Source organism: Camelus bactrianus, chromosome 12, assembly GCF_048773025.1.
Source record: "Camelus bactrianus isolate YW-2024 breed Bactrian camel chromosome 12, ASM4877302v1, whole genome shotgun sequence".
NCBI lineage: Eukaryota > Metazoa > Chordata > Mammalia > Artiodactyla > Camelidae > Camelus > Camelus bactrianus.
The window spans coordinates 16,693,400-16,713,226 of record NC_133550.1 but is presented as its reverse complement, the minus strand read 5'-3'; the positions used below and the strand labels follow the sequence as shown (position 1 = coordinate 16,713,226).

The 19,827-nt window shown below is 43.0% G+C and overlaps 1 protein-coding gene across 2 annotated transcripts; it reads left to right on the top strand.

Annotated features, from left to right (window-relative positions):
- The first annotated feature begins 419 nt into the window (after nt 1-419).
- On the top strand, nt 420-18,224 carry TMBIM6 (transmembrane BAX inhibitor motif containing 6). Of its 2 annotated transcripts, none has more exons than XM_010964257.3 (10): nt 420-546; nt 8,970-9,057; nt 9,463-9,571; nt 12,012-12,132; nt 13,349-13,397; nt 13,504-13,601; nt 13,799-13,878; nt 14,314-14,414; nt 15,084-15,159; nt 16,209-18,224. In XM_010964257.3, the coding sequence occupies exons 2-10, from the start codon at nt 9,002-9,004 to the stop codon at nt 16,230-16,232; spliced, it is 714 nt and encodes a 237-aa protein (XP_010962559.2). In that variant the 5' UTR covers nt 420-546; nt 8,970-9,001; the 3' UTR covers nt 16,233-18,224. The 2 variants fall into 2 exon arrangements, with proteins under 2 accessions (XP_010962559.2, XP_074231004.1); XM_074374903.1 differs by having other exon boundaries at nt 451-558.
- Nucleotides 18,225-19,827: the final 1,603 nt, after the last annotated feature.

The following is a 19,827-nucleotide window of genomic DNA, read 5'->3' as shown; positions in this document are numbered from 1 at the left end:
AAAGGTGTTCTGAAGCTTAAGCTTCACTAGATTCACTGTAAATTGGCCCCTGTAAGAGCGCTTCTCTGTGTTCTCTGAATCTCTTTCCCCCTTTTACATTCCATGACAAGCCTAAAACCAGAATCCCAGGACTTTGCAGAGTCCCACCGCGTGTGGTGGAGGCTGCGTTACTTGCCCTGTCTTGGGCGGAGCCTGCCCCTTTCCTCTTGTCCACTAGAGGCGACTTTGGACTGCGACCCTTCCTTACTATGAGGGGAAGAAGGCGGAGATCTCTTGCTACGACGCCAGTTGGCGGCCAGAGGCTTGATTGACACGGGCATTACGCAAACGGCTCTGAAGTAAGCGGCCGTTGTTTATGCACTCACAACCAATGAAAAGGCAGAAGTGCAATCAACAGCCAATGAGAATTGGCCTTAGGTGGAACGTGGGGGCGGAGCTTCCCTTGAGGGGCGGACTCAAGGTAAAGAGTCTGGAGCGGACCCTGGTAGTCAGAAGCACATCCGGTGTCAGAAGAACTGTGTGGGCTCCTGAGAGCCGAGGCAGAAGGTACGTCTGAAGGTAGGGTTGCTGAAGCCTGGAGTGAGAAATAGGGGATTAGCAGTTACTGCCTGAACAAGAGTGAGAGTAGTCTCTGTTTTCGGGAAGACTGCACGCTGCGGGAATGGGGCCCTGCTCCGCGACAGGACTCCGGAAAGCTAAGGGGGGGCGGGGGGAGACGGGAACTAGTACCGCGCACGCGCAACTGTACTGGCGCGGGGGAGGGGCGGGCGCGAGTCCGCCGGGGTTTTGCGGGGGGGCGTCGAAGCCCCCAATTCTGTACGGGAGAACTAGTGAAGGCCCCTGCCTCCTTCTAGTTCGCGTCCCTCCTTCTCCGCCAAGTGTAGACGCAGGGGCTCCTTGGTCCAGACCCAGCCTCGATCCCTTGAATTCAGGGCACGTCGCCCACACCTTCGTTCGTTCGGAGAATGGAAGCGAAACCTCACGGGTTTGTGGTCCTCCCCGCCCCACCCAGCCGATCCCTGGCTTCCTGCGGGTCTTTGGGCCAGGCCGCCTCTCGGTGAGCGGCGAGGGCCAGGAGCGGTGAAGGGCCTGGTCCGGCAGGCTGCCCTGTCACCGCGGGGCGGGTGATGTCACACTCCTCTGTGACACGCGAGGCTCCTTAGTTATTTGGAAGCCAACAGCAGAGGCGGGAGGTGAGGAGAGACCGGGGCCAGGCCTGGCTTGCCAGCCCCACAGAACAGCCCCGCTTTGGTCTGATTGATTACCTTTGGACAGGTGAGGTGGCCTTGGCTTTGCTTGGTCCTGAGCCTTGTGGGCGTCTTTCTCAAAGTCCGCTGTGGAAAGGCGTAGTTGGGCGGTTTTGTTTTTTTCTTTTTTTTTTCTTGAACCTACTTGCTGGAGGTGTGGTGTTTTTGTGTATTTATTAAGCGAGGAATTGCAGCCCCGTGCCAGCCCAGGTTGCATTGCCTGCCCCATCAGCCTTTCATTGACCGAACAACAAAAACCTCTCTGAACTTGAGACTCTGTTCTAGCAATAGTTAACTTGTGAATGTGTAACCGCATAGAAGAGCTGACTGTGCCTGAAAACATAGACAAAGATTTCAAGGTTAAAGGTTAATGGCGAATGGATTTTTGTAGTTATTTACTGATATTTATTTCAAGTTTATCTTTTGGTTAAATGTGTAGTTTAAGAATTCAGTTCAATCTTGTGGTAGCTCACAGCGAAAAAGAACACGACAATGAATATGTACGTTCATGTATAACTGAAAAGTTGTGCTCTACACTGGAAATTGACGTAACATTGTAAACTGACTATAACTCAATAAAAAAAAGTAAAAAAAAGTAAAAGCAGACTTAAAAAAATTCAGTTCAAGATTAAAGTTGCATAACCACATTTCTTATGGCTTCTGCAAACACACGTCTGTAATTATTAGATTTACTCTCTTTGGTGTTTTCTTATTCCTCTTTGCCTAATACTTTTTGTTCTGGCTTCAAGAATATGTTAACATTTAGATTCTCTGCCATTTTCTTCCAGTGGGGACAGAATGGTTGAATCCTTGAGAAATGCAGTCTGTAATTTGGATTCAGAGTTTCCTCCTTCCATTTATCTTGCTGTGGAAACATGGCTTAGTACCCTCTTCCCTTCTCTCCCTTCCCCACTTTTGATCCACAAGTCTCACTCTCCTAAAGAATAGGAAAGAGAAAATTAATCCAGATTTTTAGTCAGCATTTCTGGTTTCTTTTCCTGATTATTCATGTGGTTCATACTTGTTGTAGAAATGCTGAAAAGTACAGAAAAGTATAATGGGAATCAGCATTTTTTGTTGTTTAAGATTTCTCTTGACCTATTGTTGAAACTGCCTTAATGAAAACTTGCTTTTCTACTGTAGGGTGTAATAATAGAGCACCAGACTTTAGAGGTCAGAAGACCTCTAACCTGCTTCTGGCTCTACTTTTTAACTTTCTGAGGTTGGCCAATACTAATGTCCTTTTAATGTCCATTATAAAGTATTTAGCACTTTACAGTAATTTCACACAGATTTTTTTTCCCCACCCAGATTTTCGTGTTGGCATTCAGTAAACTTGGTAGAGGAGATGTTAGCTAATCACCCTATCTTACAGATAAGGAAATCTAGGTGACCTTAGGTAAAATGATTTTCCCAAAGTTATGTGGTAGAAAAACGGCAGGACTTGTGACTCCAACTCCAGTGCTTGTGCCACTGTTATGCTGCCTTTTTGAACTTTCTTTTTAATCTTTAAAGTAGGACTAATCATTATTGCCCTTTTTTCATGGATTGAAGATCAGTGGGTAATCTATTTACTAAAACACTTTGAAAGTTGTAAAATTTCGTATAAACGTAGTCAGTGGCATTGTTATAGAAGGTACTATTGCTGGCCTGAAGAGTTTCACTTTATTTCATAAACTACCCAAGGGTATTAGTCTCCTCGGAGAAAACACTGAATATTCTCTTGATGCTCTCTGCTAAATTTTCCTTTGCTTCTCTGACTTGGCTGTAGAATCTGGTAGAAGTGTCTTTCACTCCACCCTGTTTTCCTCTAGAGTTTCTAACCAAATTTTGTGGAGTAGCTTTTATATTATACACATTTATATTTTCCAAAACAGTGTTCCAGCCAAGGAGAGAAACACTGTAGAGATTGACTTTTAGGGCCACTTGAGTGACCTCTTTAAGGTAGGTTCCTCTGAGCCAGCTAGGGAGTGTTGCTTTTAAGTTGCTGCACTCTTGATTAGCTAATGGGGTCGAGACTTACTCTGGAGACTCCTGGTTGTGCCTAAGTATGGGGGATAGTGAGATGAATCATGTAAGCTCGTCTCTCAAGGTGCTTAAAACCAAATGTGTGAGAAAAGTGTGTGCACAAGTAGCTGGAATCCAAATTGAAAAAAAGAGCTGCAAGGTTGAGGGTTGAGTGGAGTGGGTGTGCTGCTTGTCCTAATCTGTGCTTGCTCTCATTTGGGCTAAATATGGTGTTATTAGGGAGGGATTGCTGGTTTATACTGGAGGATGATTATGTATTTAGGACATTAGGACCTTTTTATGATTCAGTGTCTGTCAAACAGTTGGGCTGATAGGGAGATTCAGTAGTGTCAGTGTGGTGCAAAAAAAATAATTTATTGAAGGCAGTAGCCATTCCATCTCCAATTACTGGTTTGGTTCTGAGACAGCCCCCTAGAGATTCAGTGCTACCTAATCCAGGGATTTTGGTCCAAGTAAATGATGGGCTGGGACATCTGGAGTCCAAATCTAGGACGATCAAAGCACTAGTCAAAACAGAATTCCTTAGATTTCCAGAAACCAAACTGACCTATCTCCTAGGGGTGGCAAGGAAAGCATCAGGCTAATGAACATTTACTTCATCAAATTCTCTACCATATCAGATTATCACTTAGTGGTTATTAGGCTGTCTCAAAACACCTTTGTGGTCCTGGGGGACAGGAGGTAGAGTAAGTGTGCCAGAGGAGAGACATGCCATTGAAACAAAAATCATTTTAATCAGTAATAAGATTTATCAAGTTCCTTTAAATTCCAGTTTATAGGCACCCAGCTAGCTCAGTTGGTAGAGCATGAGACTCTTAAATTCCAGTTTATAGTTTTCTTAGGCTTCCCCCAACCCCCATTTAATTTTACTCTGTCCTTTGGGTAGATATTAAACCTTCAGGATATAGCTAGCTCTGGGTTAATGGTTGAATAATATTTTTAAAATTAAAATGCAGAGCATATGTAAATTAGGCCTATGATAAATGTCTTCTAAAATCAGACTTTTAAAAGGGAAAATCATGTATTTAGGACATGAATAATGAGTTACAGTAGTAAAACAATGGTTGTTATATTGAGCTGGTCTTATGTATGAGGCACTATTTTAAGCACTTTATTTGTATTATCTCACTTAGTCCTCAACCCTATGAAGTAGGGAATATTATGTGTAATTATTTTACAAATGAGGAAACCGGAAGCACAGTGATGCTAAGTGCCAAAAACTTGCTGCATCACACAGCTAAGGAAATAGCCAGGATTCAAACGCAGCAGGCCATGCTCTTAACCACGATGCTAGAGATGTGGTTATACAGAGTCTTAAAACTATTCAATAGGAAGAACTACTAAAATTAACTAAGAACTACTACTACAGTCCCTTCCCCTTCTCTTTTTAATCAAATGGGATTTTTCTTCTCTCAAGTATCAATTTGGTCCTTCTGGATGTGTGGGAACAGGATTCAAGATGGCTGAATTACTACAACAGGAATGAAGAACCATATAATTCACAACTAAATGTTTAATTAAATGTGTGAACTGTGTTTCTTTGACTTGCTGGTTTAATGTTGTTAAATTGTATATGCTGAGGCAGCTTCTGTGCTGGCTTCAGCAGTCAGCAAGCTTTTCTTTTTTTCAAAGGCAAAGGGTTTTTTTTTTTTAATGAATGCTAAATACATGATTGTTTTGCATTGCTTTTGTCCACTCAGCCATGTTTCATATGCATTGTACTTAATAGGTGTTGGCATAAAGATTGAGGAGATTTTTTTTGTTTGTTTAATTTAAAGCTTGGCCCTTGATAATAATATTTTGTTTTAGGAAAAGGGTAAGGAAGATTCCTAGAACAAAACAAGAGATTTAACAATATGTAAGAAGACATAGATGTTCATTGTTAAAAATATCTGTCTCCTCCTTCCTGCTTCTGCTGCCCCTCCCTCCTCAAATGAAAGCAGACCCTTAAGTTTTTCTTTTCTTGATAAAACTATGCAGTAAGTTTTTTGTTTTGTTTTGTTTTGTTTTGGGGTGGCTCTGGCAGAGGAGGCCAGCCTGGAGAACCACATATGGTGACACTTCCAACAAAGCTTTAGCGCTATTATATACATGACAAATTTTGACAGATTCTGACAAGTTTTGGTATTCTGCCTTTCTAAGGATGAAGGCATAAAATGAATCCTGAACTAAATTAAAGGAATGTGGTTATGATTTAGCACCGAACGGTTACTTCTCATTTACATACGCAATGCAGGCATATTTCCCATGAGTCTAGGAGGCACTGTCTACCTCCCTGTTTGATTTGAGCATAGAACTGGGGAGTGGGAGAGAGGATCCAGTTTCCAGATTTGATGAGCTGTGGTCCAGGGTGAAACAGACTAATACTGTATCCACCTTGGGGTTTTTTTTTTTTTTTTTTTTTTAAACACTTACTGTGGTAGGTATCCACTTTGTCATGGGCTTAGATGTCTATTAGAGGAATTGCTATATTGAATAATTTTAAAGTAACTTGTAATGTAGTTTTTCCCTTTGTTGTGGTAAAGTATACATAACATAAAATTTATCATTTTAATGTACAATTTTTTCAAGAAAGATTTTTCACTTAGGGACCCCTCTGGAATTTTAGCCAAGTTACCTGGTTAGTGGTTTGTTTTGGGGGTTTTGTTGTGTTTATCTTTTTTTAATGGATATACTGGAGGTTGAACCTAGGACCTTGTGTATGCTAAGCACACAACTCTACCACCGAGCTATACCCTCCTGCCCCGCCCTCCCCCACCGGGTTCCCCCTCCCCTTAATGGATTTGAATACTTCAAGCCCTGTTGAGAGCTAACTTTTCCTGGGACTGAAAATATTTTTGGTATGGGAGCTGCTATTTTTGAATTATGAATGCAATTTAATCTTGTTCAGCTGAGTTTGCATATGAACCCTTGCAATGTGGGTATCTTTTATGTGCAGCTTCTGAGCACAAGTAGTTGAAGCTAAGATAAAAAACTGGTAAGTTTAGTCTGTCTGGCAAAACTTGTAAGAACAGTTTTAACTCATTACTTATCTGTATATTAGTTCTTGTCTATTTGGAACAGACCAAGAGCAAACTATCATGTTTCCTTGGTTCTAAGACCTAACTTTTTCCCCCTCTAATTTTAACAGTTCTGAAATAAATGTATGCTTTATTGCATTTTTCCCCATAAAAGTGCTACTAAAATTGCTGTGGACCTTTGCATCTAGAAAATTTGTTAGTTACATATTTCATTTAAATTTTAGAATTGGTAGTAATGTTGCAAAACTGGTTGTATTTAATTAATTTTTTAATGATTTTAAATCACAAGGTGCTAAATCATGGAGGAATTCTTATTTGACACTTCCCTACCTCCCAGCCTTTGATGGTTTTGTTTTTTCTACCTGCAGTTCTAAGTGAAACAGTTAATACCCCCTGGAAAATGGCAAAGAGCAAACTGGGAAAGAAGAGTTTCTGCCATTCTCCCCTCCCACAGTTTCCACTCAGTGGGGTCTGGTTACAGAGCATTGCCCCTTTCTGACTAAAAATCCCCAGGGTATTTGAGAATTGAAACACCTCCCTCCTTTTTAACTCTTGAAATTGGAAGCAAGAGGCACTCTAGCTTTGTTGTGAATACTGAGAAACTTGGCTCTGAAGGTTGCTTCAGTACTGTTGCAAGTTCTGTCTAGGGATGTCATTAGGGCTGTTAATGGAAGTTTTAAACAAAGACACTTTCCAGGTGCTGGATTCTGCCATCCTGTAAGTGTGCTCTCTAGAGGACATATTCATCATGGTTATAGAAGGCTGTGGTTGGCTGTGCAACAGCCTGCAATAATTGCACCATCTAGATCAAGAGGGCCCAGAGCCCCGTGACTTAGAGGTGAGAGGAACAGCGTTAGTAGGTTCTGCAGCTTCTCACTGTATCCATTTTTCAGAACAGAACTAAGAATACAATTGGGGTGAGTAGGGATGCTGGTGCGAAAGGAAAGAGGAAATGAAAGCAAGCCAGCCGTTGAACTTGTTTGATGTGTGAGAGAGAGCCTCCAGAAACAAATGGTAGTGTTGCTTGTGAGTTCTAAGAATGGCATCTTTCCACTGGCCCAGGATTCCTCAGGAAGTTGGTTTGGAGATTGTAACTCTTATTTTTTTTCTTTTTTAAGAGAGGTGTATAATTAGATTTATTTATTTATTTTTAGAGGAGGTACTGGGGGGTTGAACCCAGGACCTTGTGCGTGCTTAAACATGCGCTCTACCACTTGAGCTATACCCTTCCCCCGAGATTGTAACTCTTACTACCTAGATTAATTTTGCTGAGCCTTGGGCTAGGTGCTGATAGAGTGAGCGTGAGTAGTTGGCCTGTCTTTCAAACAGCTTAAACCTTTTGTGTTTTAATCCCCTCATCACCTCCCCTTTTTGGCTGATTTGAAATGAATGGGTTATTATGGGTCTAATAAGAATGTTGAGTATTGATACTTAGGAAAGATGAAAGCTCTTGATTAGATTTTTAGTTCTATAGATTAAACGTGTTTATATAATGTGCATGTGGCATGGGCAGTGAGTGAAACCTAAGATCCTGACTTTATGGTATCAATGTAATGTAACCTGGGTATAGTTCAGTTTTAAAATGCCCTTTCTGACAGTTGGGACAGTTCACAAGATCTGAATAAGATCTGTAGATCAGAAGATAGTATTATCATTGTTAATTTCCTGATTTTGATCATTGTTTTCAGGGTATATGTACTGTTTAGGTGTAAGGGGGCATTGTGTCTTGCATGGTTAGAAAAAATTTTTAAGTCTCTATATATTGCTGTGTATGAGGGTGGGAGATAAAGCAAATATGGTGAAATACTAGCATTTAGGAAATCTGGGTGAAGAATGCAGAAATTCCTTGTACTATTCTCTTTGGTAGGAAAGGTTCTGAAATTGTGTTTTTAAAAAATCCCTTTTTCAGAGAGGAACTTTCTTCTTTTTAAAATTGTAGATCCCTTTCAGTTTAGTTCTAAAATGCATTTCTAAATGTATATTTTTAAAATGCAAGTCCTAGTGCCAGACCCAGCTTTATCTTTTTTTTATCTTTAAGCGTCTATGCCTTTACTGAGGGAGTTCTCTGGCATCTTTAAACAATGACATAAATTGCTTTATATTCCAGTAAGAATGAGTCCCTTTTAACTAGATTGCTAATTGAGAATTTCTTAACAAACAAACTGTCTTTATTTTTTTGAAGGTGGGGAGATAATTAGGTTTATTTATTTATTTATCTTTTAATGGAGGGACTGGGTGGGGATTGAACCCTGGACCTCATGCGTGCTAACCATGTGCTCTACCACTGAGCTATACCCTCCCCTTTGCATTCTTTTTTTATTGAAGTATAGTCAGTTTACAATGTTGCGTCAATTTCTGGTATACAGTATACAAACTGTCTTAAAGGGGCAAGTTACCTTCTGAAAGAATAGAAATCAAATTCTAGTAATGAAACAATTTGGGGAGGAGAAGAAGATAGGTTTGTTTTCCTTTGTCCACTTTAAAATGGTTGGGTATGATTGCAAATATACTTTAGAAGGAAATACATAAAAATGAAAGTGGTGTTAGGGCAGTGGGATTTTCGATAACTTTCATTTTTTTTAAACTTGTATGTTGCTATTTTTTATAAGAAAGTTGTTATTTTATATGTCCTTGTATATTTAAAATAACTTGTCTTATATCCTTGATTCTACAGAGCGGAGGCTGTGTCCCACAGACTCTAGCATCATGAACATATTTGATCGGAAGATCAACTTTGATGCACTTTTAAAATTTTCCCACATGTAAGTGCTTTGACCTTGGCTGTATTTCCTTATTACATTTCCTTTCATATCTTGTTTTTTTTTTCCTTTTCCTAGTGTATTAACTTTTGTATGTATAAATTAACATATTAACTTTGCTGGAATCCAGAGGATCTGATAAAAGCAGCAAATTCTAAGGGCTACTGTGTGGTCACTGGAAAGCCATTTAGTTATTCTAATTTGGGTACCGATTGTTCATAATTTGGGGCTTTGGGCTCTTCCTCAGCATTTAAGATTTTGTTTGTTAACCTATTTTTCAAAGCCTTATTTTTTTGTTGTTGTATTATAACTTTCATATATACCCTGGGAAGAAGAGAGAAAAATTATTCTTAGCTTAGAGATGAGATTGGTCCCAGAGTGATGGCCATTATTAACATTCTTTCCTAGAACCCCATCGACACAGCAGCACCTGAAGAAGGTCTATGCCAGTTTTGCCCTCTGTATGTTTGTGGCGGCCGCGGGGGCCTATGTCCATGTGGTCACCCGTTTCATTCAGGTAAGAGCAGGTTTTTCTTCTAGTTGCTGTGGCACATTGCATTAGGAAGAAACTAGCTCAGCAGGGTGGTCCAAGCCTATGCCCCTCCTTAGTCCTTTTCAGTAGTTTGGGATCTGAACCTAGCCAGAGCCAGTCTGTAAGTCAGGACATGCCGAGCCATTTCTGGCAGCTGTGCCCTCTCTGGATACTGCAAACAGGATGTCTTGACCCTGACACTGAGTGGTGTGCTGCTGACGTACTGGACCCCCACCCACTGAGCAGAGGCTTGACGTGCGTGCTGGGATGGTTCTGCACAGTAGCCTTTTTTCTTCCATTCTTCCTCTTTTTTGCTGGAATGACTGTGGAGTACTTGGATACAAAACACTGATTGTATGATTAATTATCAGGAGAGGCAGGGTTGAGACCTTAAAGAATTTGACCCATTTTATTCTTTGATACACTTCTATCTGCGTGATTGAGTGAAAACCTTCAACAACTTGTTTTCCTGCATTGAGGGGGAGTTTGGGTTTGACTGGCAGCAATAAGACGGACAGCTGAGGAATAGCCAAGAAGTTTGAAGGCTTGCTGACTAAGACTTATCCCTTTTAGTGTCGTTTTTAGCGTAATACAGGGGTGTGCCTGTGTTGGCATTTGCCACTGCTGAGGAGAAGTGTCCTCTGCAGGCGCTGTATGAAAAGTTACTCTAAACACTCAGATAGGGCTTTGATCCCTCAGATTTAGACTAAAACACATTCCACCTTTTAGGCAAAGGTGGCCCTTTTGGTTTCTGGTTGTTTTGTTTGTTTAAGTAATGTAGTAAAATACAGTCATTCTCATTATTCATGGATTCCGTATTTGTGAATTTACCTGCTCGCCAAAATTCATTTGTAACCCTAAAATCAGTCTTCACAGTGCTTTTGCAAACAGTTGCTGCCATACACAGAGCAGCAAAAAATTTGAGTTGCCCATTGCACCGTATTCTAGCTGAGGTGGAACAAGGCAGCACTGCCTTATTCCAAGCTCTCATTCTATAAACAAATGTCCTTTTCATAGTTTATTGAGTGCCACATTTTTTGCATTTTTGTCATTTTTGTTGGTGATTTTGATATTTAAAATGGCCCCAGGCATAGCACTAAAGCGCTGTCTGGTGTAGCTACGTGCAGGACTGTGATACGTCTTTTGGAGAAAATACGTGTGTGAGATAAGCTTTGTTCAGGCATGAGTTACAGTGCTGTTGGGCAGGAGGTCTGTGTTAATGAGTCAACAGTATATATCAAAGTGTCTTTAAGCAAAAAACACATAAAACGAGGTTACGTATTGATCAGTTGTTGAAAATACTGTGATGAGAGGCTCAAAAGAACTTAAACCTTTATTTCCTCCAGGAGCATTTGTTCAGTATTCATTAATTGCTCACAGTGACTTTATGGAGCCTACTGTGAAAAATAAGGATCGACCCTATCTTTAAAAGAAGGAACAAAAAAATAAATAAATAAAAATAAAAGAAGGAACAGACTTCAGTGTCTACACACATCCTTAATGATTTTCCTCTCTAATGCCTGTTACTTTTCCCACTTGCTCTCTTTTGAAGAAAAAAAAAATTTTTTTTCTCTTACAAAACTAATGCATGTTTATTGTAGGGAATTTGGAAAATAAACTAGTGATAGGAAGGAGATACAAAACCCCACAATCCCATCACACCAAAATTACTCTTAACCTTTTGGTTCTTACCCTCCATCTCACTTCGTTCAGGCTGCTGTAATAGAATGCCGTAGACTGGGTGGCTTAAATGACAAATGTTTCTCACAGTTTGGGAGGCTGGGAAGTCCAAGATCATGGCACTGGCAGATTTGTTGTGTGGTGAGGGCCAGCTTCCTATGTAAACGATCATCATCTTCTCCTGTATCCCCATATGGTAGAAAGAGCAGAGGAGCTCTCTGGGATCTCTTTTATAAAGTCACTAATCTCCCTTCGTGAAGGCTCTGCCCTGTGACCTAATCACCTTCCAAAGATACCACTTCCAAATACCATTACATTGGGGGTTGGATTTAAACATGAATTTGTGATGGGGGAGATACAGACATTCAGTTTTTTTCTCTCTGTGTGTGTATATCTATTTGTGTGTGTTTTAAAGTGATCAAGAAGGGGTCATTTCTACTTGTGCAGATTGGAACGTGCTTCAAGCACTTGTCGCTTTGATTCATCTTTTCTATTTCTTGGGCAAAGCTTATAATTTGACTTGGGTAGTGGTAGCTGATGGACAAGAAGAGGCTAGAAGAGCCTGCAGCATCCACTGTGGTCCTAACCCTGTCCTTCAGGGCTTCTGGTTTCTATCTTCAGCCGTCACTGCCTTTTCTAGAAGCAAATATTAGGAAGTTCAGATGACTGTTTGAACCCAGTAAGGTCTCCTGCAAAATAAATTTGATACTTTCAAGCATTTAATTATTGACTCTGCATCTGACAGGCTGGCCTGCTCTCTGCCTTGGGCTCCCTGGGGTTGATGATTTGGCTGATGGCGACACCTCATAGCCATGAAACTGAGCAAAAAAGACTGGGACTTCTTGCTGGATTTGCTTTCCTTACAGGTGTGTTAAGGGATTGGTTTAATTTTAAGGGAGGGAAACTATTTTTAATACTCTTTAGACTAAGATCCAAGATAATGTGTTTATTCTGAGACACCCCATCTGGCACACTGCACTGTCTTGCCTTGTATTTGAGTGTGCCTTGTACTGCTTTCTCATTTCATATAGGTGCGTCTTGCTTCCCCATCCGGGACGGTAAGCTCTTTGTGCCTAGTAACTGTGACTTCTACTTTTGTATCCAAAAATAAGCGTTCGTGTGCTTGAATGAATGAGGTTCACGAGCTTACATAGTGTAACTTGTTAACAGTGGACATGAGACTAAACTAGGCCTAAGAATCTGACTTAGTTGGACCCACACTGGCAACTACCTTAGGAGCATCTGTTCTAAATCTTGCAGACAGTTAATTAAAGCCATTCATTGAGATCCATCCTACAGGGCACTTTGCTGATTCTCAAGAAAAGAATTAAAAGCACAGCTCTTCTAGAATTATCATTAAGGGAAACAGGTCTCAAGCTACATAATAAAAATACTTGCAAAGCAGTATTTGAGTTAGTACAACTCGTTCTTAGTATGTCTAATCTATACAGTGTTGAAGAAATTGTAGAAGGGAAGGGATTTAGAGATTAAGATTTTTAGATCAGGGAAAGCTTGTGCTTGCAGCTATTAAAGAGGTGGGATTATCTGGAGAGAGAATAGCCAGAGTAGAGGAGATGTGGGGGCTGGAGCAGGTTGCTGCTGCACCCTCCTCTTGGCAGGTGTCCACCTACAGAACCGGTCTGGCCTTTTCTGCTACAAAGGAAGTCAGTCCGCATGACTACAGGTTGTTGGCCACAAGGCACTGCTTTGCTCTTTATCCTTTTCTTCTGTTCTAATTCCTGGTCTGGCCCACATTAGTCTCACATCACTGCTCTTCAGAGTTTGCAGCCTTGCAGTTTACCTCAAAAATGTTTGATGTGCCTGCTTCATTTTTCCTAATCTCTGTTCCTCCTGGGTCATCCATGATTTTTAGCCAAGAGGACAGTTTTGCAGCTCTGTCAAGTATACGTTCTCTGGAAAACAGTTGAGGATGGGAGAGAGAGATTTGATTACTTTAGCCCACGTGTTTTGTTGTTTTCTAGGACCGTAGGCATGCCTAAGCTACTGATGATCAGCTCTTGGATGAGGGTCCTCTTCAAGAATTGGTGGTAATACTGTGTTCTGGGGTTTTTTGTTTTCTAGGAGTTGGCCTGGGCCCTGCTCTGGACTTGTGCATTGCCATCAACCCCAGGTAACTGTGTTAGTAGTGTCTTACATATTTCTCCTCTTATGAATATACCTTTTAAATGTAGGTGATATACCTGTGCCCTTGGTATAATGGTCTTTTCCTTTAACAGCATCCTTCCCACTGCCTTCATGGGCACAGCAATGATCTTCACCTGCTTCACCCTGAGTGCACTCTATGCCAGGCGCCGTAGCTACCTCTTTCTGGGAGGTATGTGTGGATTGAAAAGCAGGGAGAGGGTCTCCGCTTCAGCCAGGATTCTCACAAGGACCCTTTCCCTACCCTCCAACTTGAGACTGTTGGGTTGAAATTGAAAGCCTTCATTTTGAAGGGAAAGTAAAGAATGAACTTAATGGGATTTCTCTGCTTTGGCTTTTCTCAGGACGGCATTTTGTCATCTCTTACAGGTATCCTGATGTCGGCCATGAGCCTGATGCTCCTGTCTTCCCTGGCAAATCTTTTCTTTGGATCCGTTTGGCTTTTCCAGGTGAGACTTTGCACATAACTCTCCAGCAGCCATTTGCCTCTTACTTCTGTTTCTTGCTTAACCCCCTAAAGCAAGATATTCTCCAGAATTCTCATCTTTGCTGGCAGTGCCCTTAAAGCCTCCCCACTAACCCTCCTGGGGTGGATCCTTCTGCTACAGGTGAAAGTACAGACTGAGCAGAGGTTGGGCATTGCAGTGGGGAGGATAGTTTGCTCAGAGATCATTTTTCTAAAGCCAGTCCAACAGTGGCTCCTTGTTAAAATGATTGAAGCTCTTACAGTGACATAAAAAATAATTAAGTGCAGGATTGTGTTTGTCAGGAGGGTTAGCATTTGATGTACTCTCAAGTGGCCAAGCGCCAGAGAAGCGCGTGGCGGGTTCTCATCTCTGCATTGTCAGCCGGGTGGTGACCTCATCTCACTCTTCCTTTGCTAGGCAAACCTGTATGTGGGGCTGGTGGTCATGTGTGGCTTTGTCCTTTTTGATACTCAACTCATTATTGAAAAGGCTGAGAATGGAGATAAAGACTATATCTGGTGAGTGTGAAAACTGGTCTTTAATGAGTATGAAGGGTGGGGTATACTCTCTCATTCCACGGCTCTTTTCTGAATCTCCGGGATGACCCTTTGCCTGACTCACCTTTCTTTCCACGTCAGACTAAGCGTGGACCAGATGGCGCTGGCTGATTTCTGCGGCCAGCCTTCAGGGGTGTACATGATAGGATAGCCATGGTTTTGGCACTGTGTACCAAATAGTGCACCTCCCTCAGTCCCTGAATGACATCACATTTTAAAAAATTGGACAAATAATATTTATCCATACTTTCAATAGTGGTTTCCTCTGGGCAGAGGGGAGGGAAAGGGCTCTTTCACCGTTTACTCTCTATACTGTTGTATTCCTTAAACCTTTTAGATACAATTTTCTTAATGTAGTAATCCCTTCAGTCTCGTAACTAGTTAGTGATAGTTCAGGGTTTGGACTTGGCCCTCTGCAGAGCCTGAAGCCCATGTTTTCTTTTCTCTATGCTACGTGGCTTCACTGAGTTGAAAAGGATCCCAGACAGTGGAGTTTTACTCAGCGGTGGTGGAGTGCTGGGGAAGCGGACTCGTAGCAATGGGGTGGGGTTTTTATGTGCTGCCCCATTGTGGGCTTGGGCGTGAAGGAAAGTGGGCGGTGCAGCCTGAAATCTGGTTCTTCTCTTTCAGGCACTGCGTTGATCTCTTCTTAGATTTCGTTACTCTCTTCAGAAAACTCATGATGATCCTGGCTATGAATGAGAAGGTTAGTCAGCACCACCCGAAGGTGAAAGACGGGCTCCTGAGCTCAGCGTCTTTGTGCACTTCATACATGAGAACTTGCTCACGCTCTGTGGGTCCAGGGTGCTGTAAGGCAGGCCACTGAGCAAAAGGTGAACCAGAAGTCTTTAGCTGCTGGAGGAAAAGGAGCAAGGAAAAACAATCCTTTTTAAAAAAAACTAATCCCTGAAATGAGTATCAAAACGGGAAGAGCTTCGGTGGCAGCACGAAACAATCTAAGAAGAATTTAAAGGCTGTAAAGATAGTTGTGACTCAAAAAGGTATCCTAGGGGATTTGTAGAATATTGACAGCCAGCTTTTGTAATTTACGAGAGGCATTCTCTGCAGGGTTAGTGAGTGGCAAATACAGTCCACTCCAGTAGGGGGACAAATGAAAGCATAGGCTTTTCTTTACAGAACGTACTGTGGAACGAGAGACAAGTGTGGTGGTGAGAAGCAGGCAACCAGATGGGAGTGGTGGTTCTCTGTCTGGCCTGTGCTGTGATTGGACTGAGCACCAGGCAGGCCCCCCAGTTTCAGTCAGAACAGTTCACCTTTCATTCATGTGATGATATACTGGGCTTCTACCCAGCAGAATGAACTGGACTAGATTATTTTGAGTTTATACCCAAGATTTATGCTTCCTTCTCAGGCCTGATGGAAAGTTGATCTTGGCTCAGTCATGGCCTCTTGTTTAGTTCTTTTAGGGTAGACTGCCAGCCTGCAGCCTTCACTGGTGGGGATCTGAGCTGTGAGGGTTGAGTAGCCAGGAGGGGTCAGGCCGCCCACCTCAGTACTCTTAGGGTAGGAGTGGGGACAGCTGCTTAACCTATATTCTTGTCAAGTCTGTCAGCAACTTGGGCGACCACCACAGTGGAAGATGGTTAAGATTTGGTTCCTACTACACTGAAGGAACATTTCTCCTTTTTATTGTCCTGATCCCTAACCAAAGGCAGTGTAGTATTGGCTCACTCAAGAGTTTTAGCTTGACTGTCAATGCCAGAAGTTAACTGGGTAATTTTCCTCCATTTCTAGGACAAGAAGAAAGAGAAGAAGTGAAATGACTGTCCAGCCTTCCCCAGTTTGACTTTCTCTCCCTCTGCTCCTCATTTCCTCTTTGCACACATTACAGGTGGCGTGTTCTATGATAATGAAAGCATCAGAAAAGCTTTTGTACTTTGTGGTTTTCTCTATTTTGAATTTTTGATCAAAAAACTGATTAGCAGACTATAGTTTGGAGTTTGGCTTCATACTCCTGGGTTCTCCCCCACTCCCTTTTCTGTCAGCCCCATCCCTGGCCTCCTCTTCTGCTCAGGCAGCCAGTCTACCAGGATGAGGAGCCAGAGCTGCAGAGGAAGCAAACTCCAGGAGTCCGCTTTCCGACTGAGCTTCACCAAGTGGACCTGAACTGTTTGGTAGAGCCACCCCGGCCCTTCCTTCCTCAGCATTGTTTGGTTTGTGCGCAGTTCCTGTGGGACTGGGCGGTGTGTTTTCCATTGGAATGACGTTTGCTGGTCCCATTGTTACTCGGGCTCATTGTATCTGAGCGATCAACCCCGCAAAGAAAATGAAAAGCCCCTTCTGGTGGACGCTTTGCTTCCTCTGAGCTGCCCAGGTCGCTGCTGGTCTGGCAAGCACACCTTTCTGCCTTGCTGTCACAAAAGGAGTGTGGATTTGTGTGTGTTCCCTTTTCCCATCCCTCGTCTGAGCCTCAAGGAATCTGCCTGCTTCCCATCCATGGGGTGGGAGGATTTCAGCACAAAGGGAAGACTGATTCTTGTCAAGCATTTATGAAAAGGCTGATTATGTCTGGCAAGATAATGTAGAATTCCCAAACTTCCCCTGGTCTTTATTTTTTCCTTCTTGGTTATCACCTTACTGAGTGGCCTCTACCAGGTGGCTATGATTAAGGGTCCCAGGAGAGGAAGGATAGGGAAGGGGAATGGTTGTGCCTCTGGGGGTGATTGTAACTAATCCTGCCAGACAAACTGAGATAAGGACCTGTTTGTGGCAGGGGAGAACAAAATCTCTAACTGAGTGGATCTTTGTTCAGACCAACGGAACAGGGCTGTGATGACTTAGCAGGCAGCATTCTTAACAGTCTGTGTGCATTTTTGTCTTACCCCACCTGGGCACTAATAGGTAGTGTCAGGCCAGAGATTCGGGGCAGTGGATAAATGTCCATTGTACAGATGCACTTTAGTTTTTGGTCTGTTCACCTGTTTCTAGAAATTTGCAGCCTTCTTTCAGGCATAGGCTAAGTGATGAAACCTGCAAGACTTCTAATTTCCTACAGCTTTGTGGTTGCAAGTGCAGGGGGGCAGCACTAATGGGGACCCCCAGCTCCTTCCCCGTGGGCTGCCACAGTCAGCCGGCACAGCAGGGCAGGCAGCCTTGGGAGCTCACAGGGCTTAGTTTAAGGGGGGCTGAGCCATCGAAAGCTCATTGCTAGTGAGACACCATTTTTGGCTTCCACTGTTCACAACCAGTACAGTTTGACCCGGTGGCTACTGGTTCAGTGCGCACCACATCACTGCCATCCCATGAAGCAGTTTTCTTCCCAGGCTGTGTGGATTCCTGGAGCGGCATGCCACCCAGAATGGCTTGCTTCTGCAGAGGATGCTGCCCTCTGATTTAGACGCTGTCTCCAGTGTGTGGCTTGAGAATTTACTAAAAGGGATTTCCTTCCTGCTAAACCCCCTAAAGCAACTCTCCATAAATTTGTTGATTCTCTGCTAGGCCTGAGAGTCTGAGTTACATCTCTTGAAGCCAAACTCCACCTCTTGTGCTTTTTTGCTTGGGATAAAGGAGTTTTTCTTTAGAAACAGTGCCAAGAATGACAAGATATAAAACTACTTTTAAAGAAAATGCCTAAAAGGTTTTTAATACAGTAATCACTGTAATTACCACTTTCTTTTTTAGTTCTTTGGTTTTCAGCTCAGGCTGCATTCTCTAACTCATACTGTGAAGACAAAGGTGTTTTTGATTCAGAAATATATGAAATCTACATAGTCTTAATTTGTAAAAAATAAAGAAAATTCCTTAACCTTTTCCTGGTGTAAGTGTGTGTGTGAAATTCAAGGCCACAGCTGAACACGGGGTTTGGGGTGCTATCTGACTTCTTGTTCTCGGGGCTGGGAGTGGGACAGGGTTACGTTTCTGCTCTAGGTATAAGTAGAAACAAGGAGACCCCCGCTTAGGCCTCCCTGTGTAGCCCTAGTTTGCCTCAGATGTTGGTAATTTTATGTCCCATATGCAGTCCAGGCCTTTCTCTGGTCCTCTCTCTGCCCAGCCTTTATTGTAGGGGGTTCATGGTAGCGGCACGTCTTGGTTCCAGTGTACAGCCAAGCTTTGAAATTTGGGGATGCATAATGGAAAAAGCATCACAAGTATTTGTGGTCACCCACTGTGGAGAGACTCTATTGATGCTAGGAATCATCGGTGAAAATATAAAAATCCTTGTCTTCCTAGTGTTTACATTTGAAATTAGAAACCCGAGTTTGCATTACGATCAGGTTACTTCATTCTGGCACACTTGCCCTGTGGTTGTCACCTTCATTGTAGGCAGAGCTTCCTGTTACTCTGACTCCTGGCCAAGGCTCCAGCTGGGGTGGAGCAGGAAATGTGAGGTGTTTGAGGCAAAGTCTCCCCACCCCCAATCTTTGTAACCAGAGTAAAAGAGCTCCCTTTTAGCCTTCTCCCCAACTGGCCCACCAATCACAAGTTAGACAGAAGAGGTTAACATAGCAGCTCATTCCATGCCTAGCAGACCTGCAGGCTGAACTAAAGTGGGGGAGGCACTGGTGGGCGGCGGGAGTCCAGGACCACGGTGTGGGGAGAAGAGACAGTCCGTCCTGCCTGGGCGGGGGGGTTCAGGTGGGGACGTCCACTCCACACCAGGTGATGTGCTTCATGCTGGGGGTCAAGATGGGTAAGGCAGTTACTTTCTGGTCATCAAGCTGAGCAGCACAGGAGAGCTACGTGCAGACATGAAGCACTTAAACATAAGCACAGGGCCGTGAGGTGGGGCAGCGGTGAGAGACATAGCCCCGCCTGTGATTCCAGGAAAAGTGTTGGAGATGATACTGAGCTCAGGTGAGATTAAGTCAAGTGAGACAGGTGACCAGGTTCAGAAAGGCCATGGAGGGAGTGGGTGTTTTCAGGTCAAGGGATTAGTAAGAGAAAAGGCACAGGAGTATGATTCAGCATGGGGAGCGCGGGGGCGGCCAAAAGGTTTTGCTGGGTTGTAAATTTTAAGGAGGGAACTAGTAGGAAATGAGAAGGAGGAGGTAAGCAGTAACTGTGGACCTAACTTTTGGTGCTAAGGAGCTGGCTTTGTCCTGAGGGCGGCAGAGAACACGGAAGGGCTTTGTGCAAGGGAGTGGTCAGATTTGTGTTTTCACATCTCAGGTGACTAGAGAACAGACTGGAGGAAAGGGACTAGTTAACAGGCAATTATACACTAATGCCCAGATTGTGGTCTCTCATTTCTCACTAAAAGGAACCAGTGCTCCTTGGAAAAATGATGCTTAGAGGTCTGCACAGGTAATAAACAAGATAAACCTGGCACATAATGTTATGTCAGAAAGCAAAGCGGCTATTAAAGATGACTACTTCAGTATAATTCGAAAGGACTCAGGCTAATCTAAAGAGG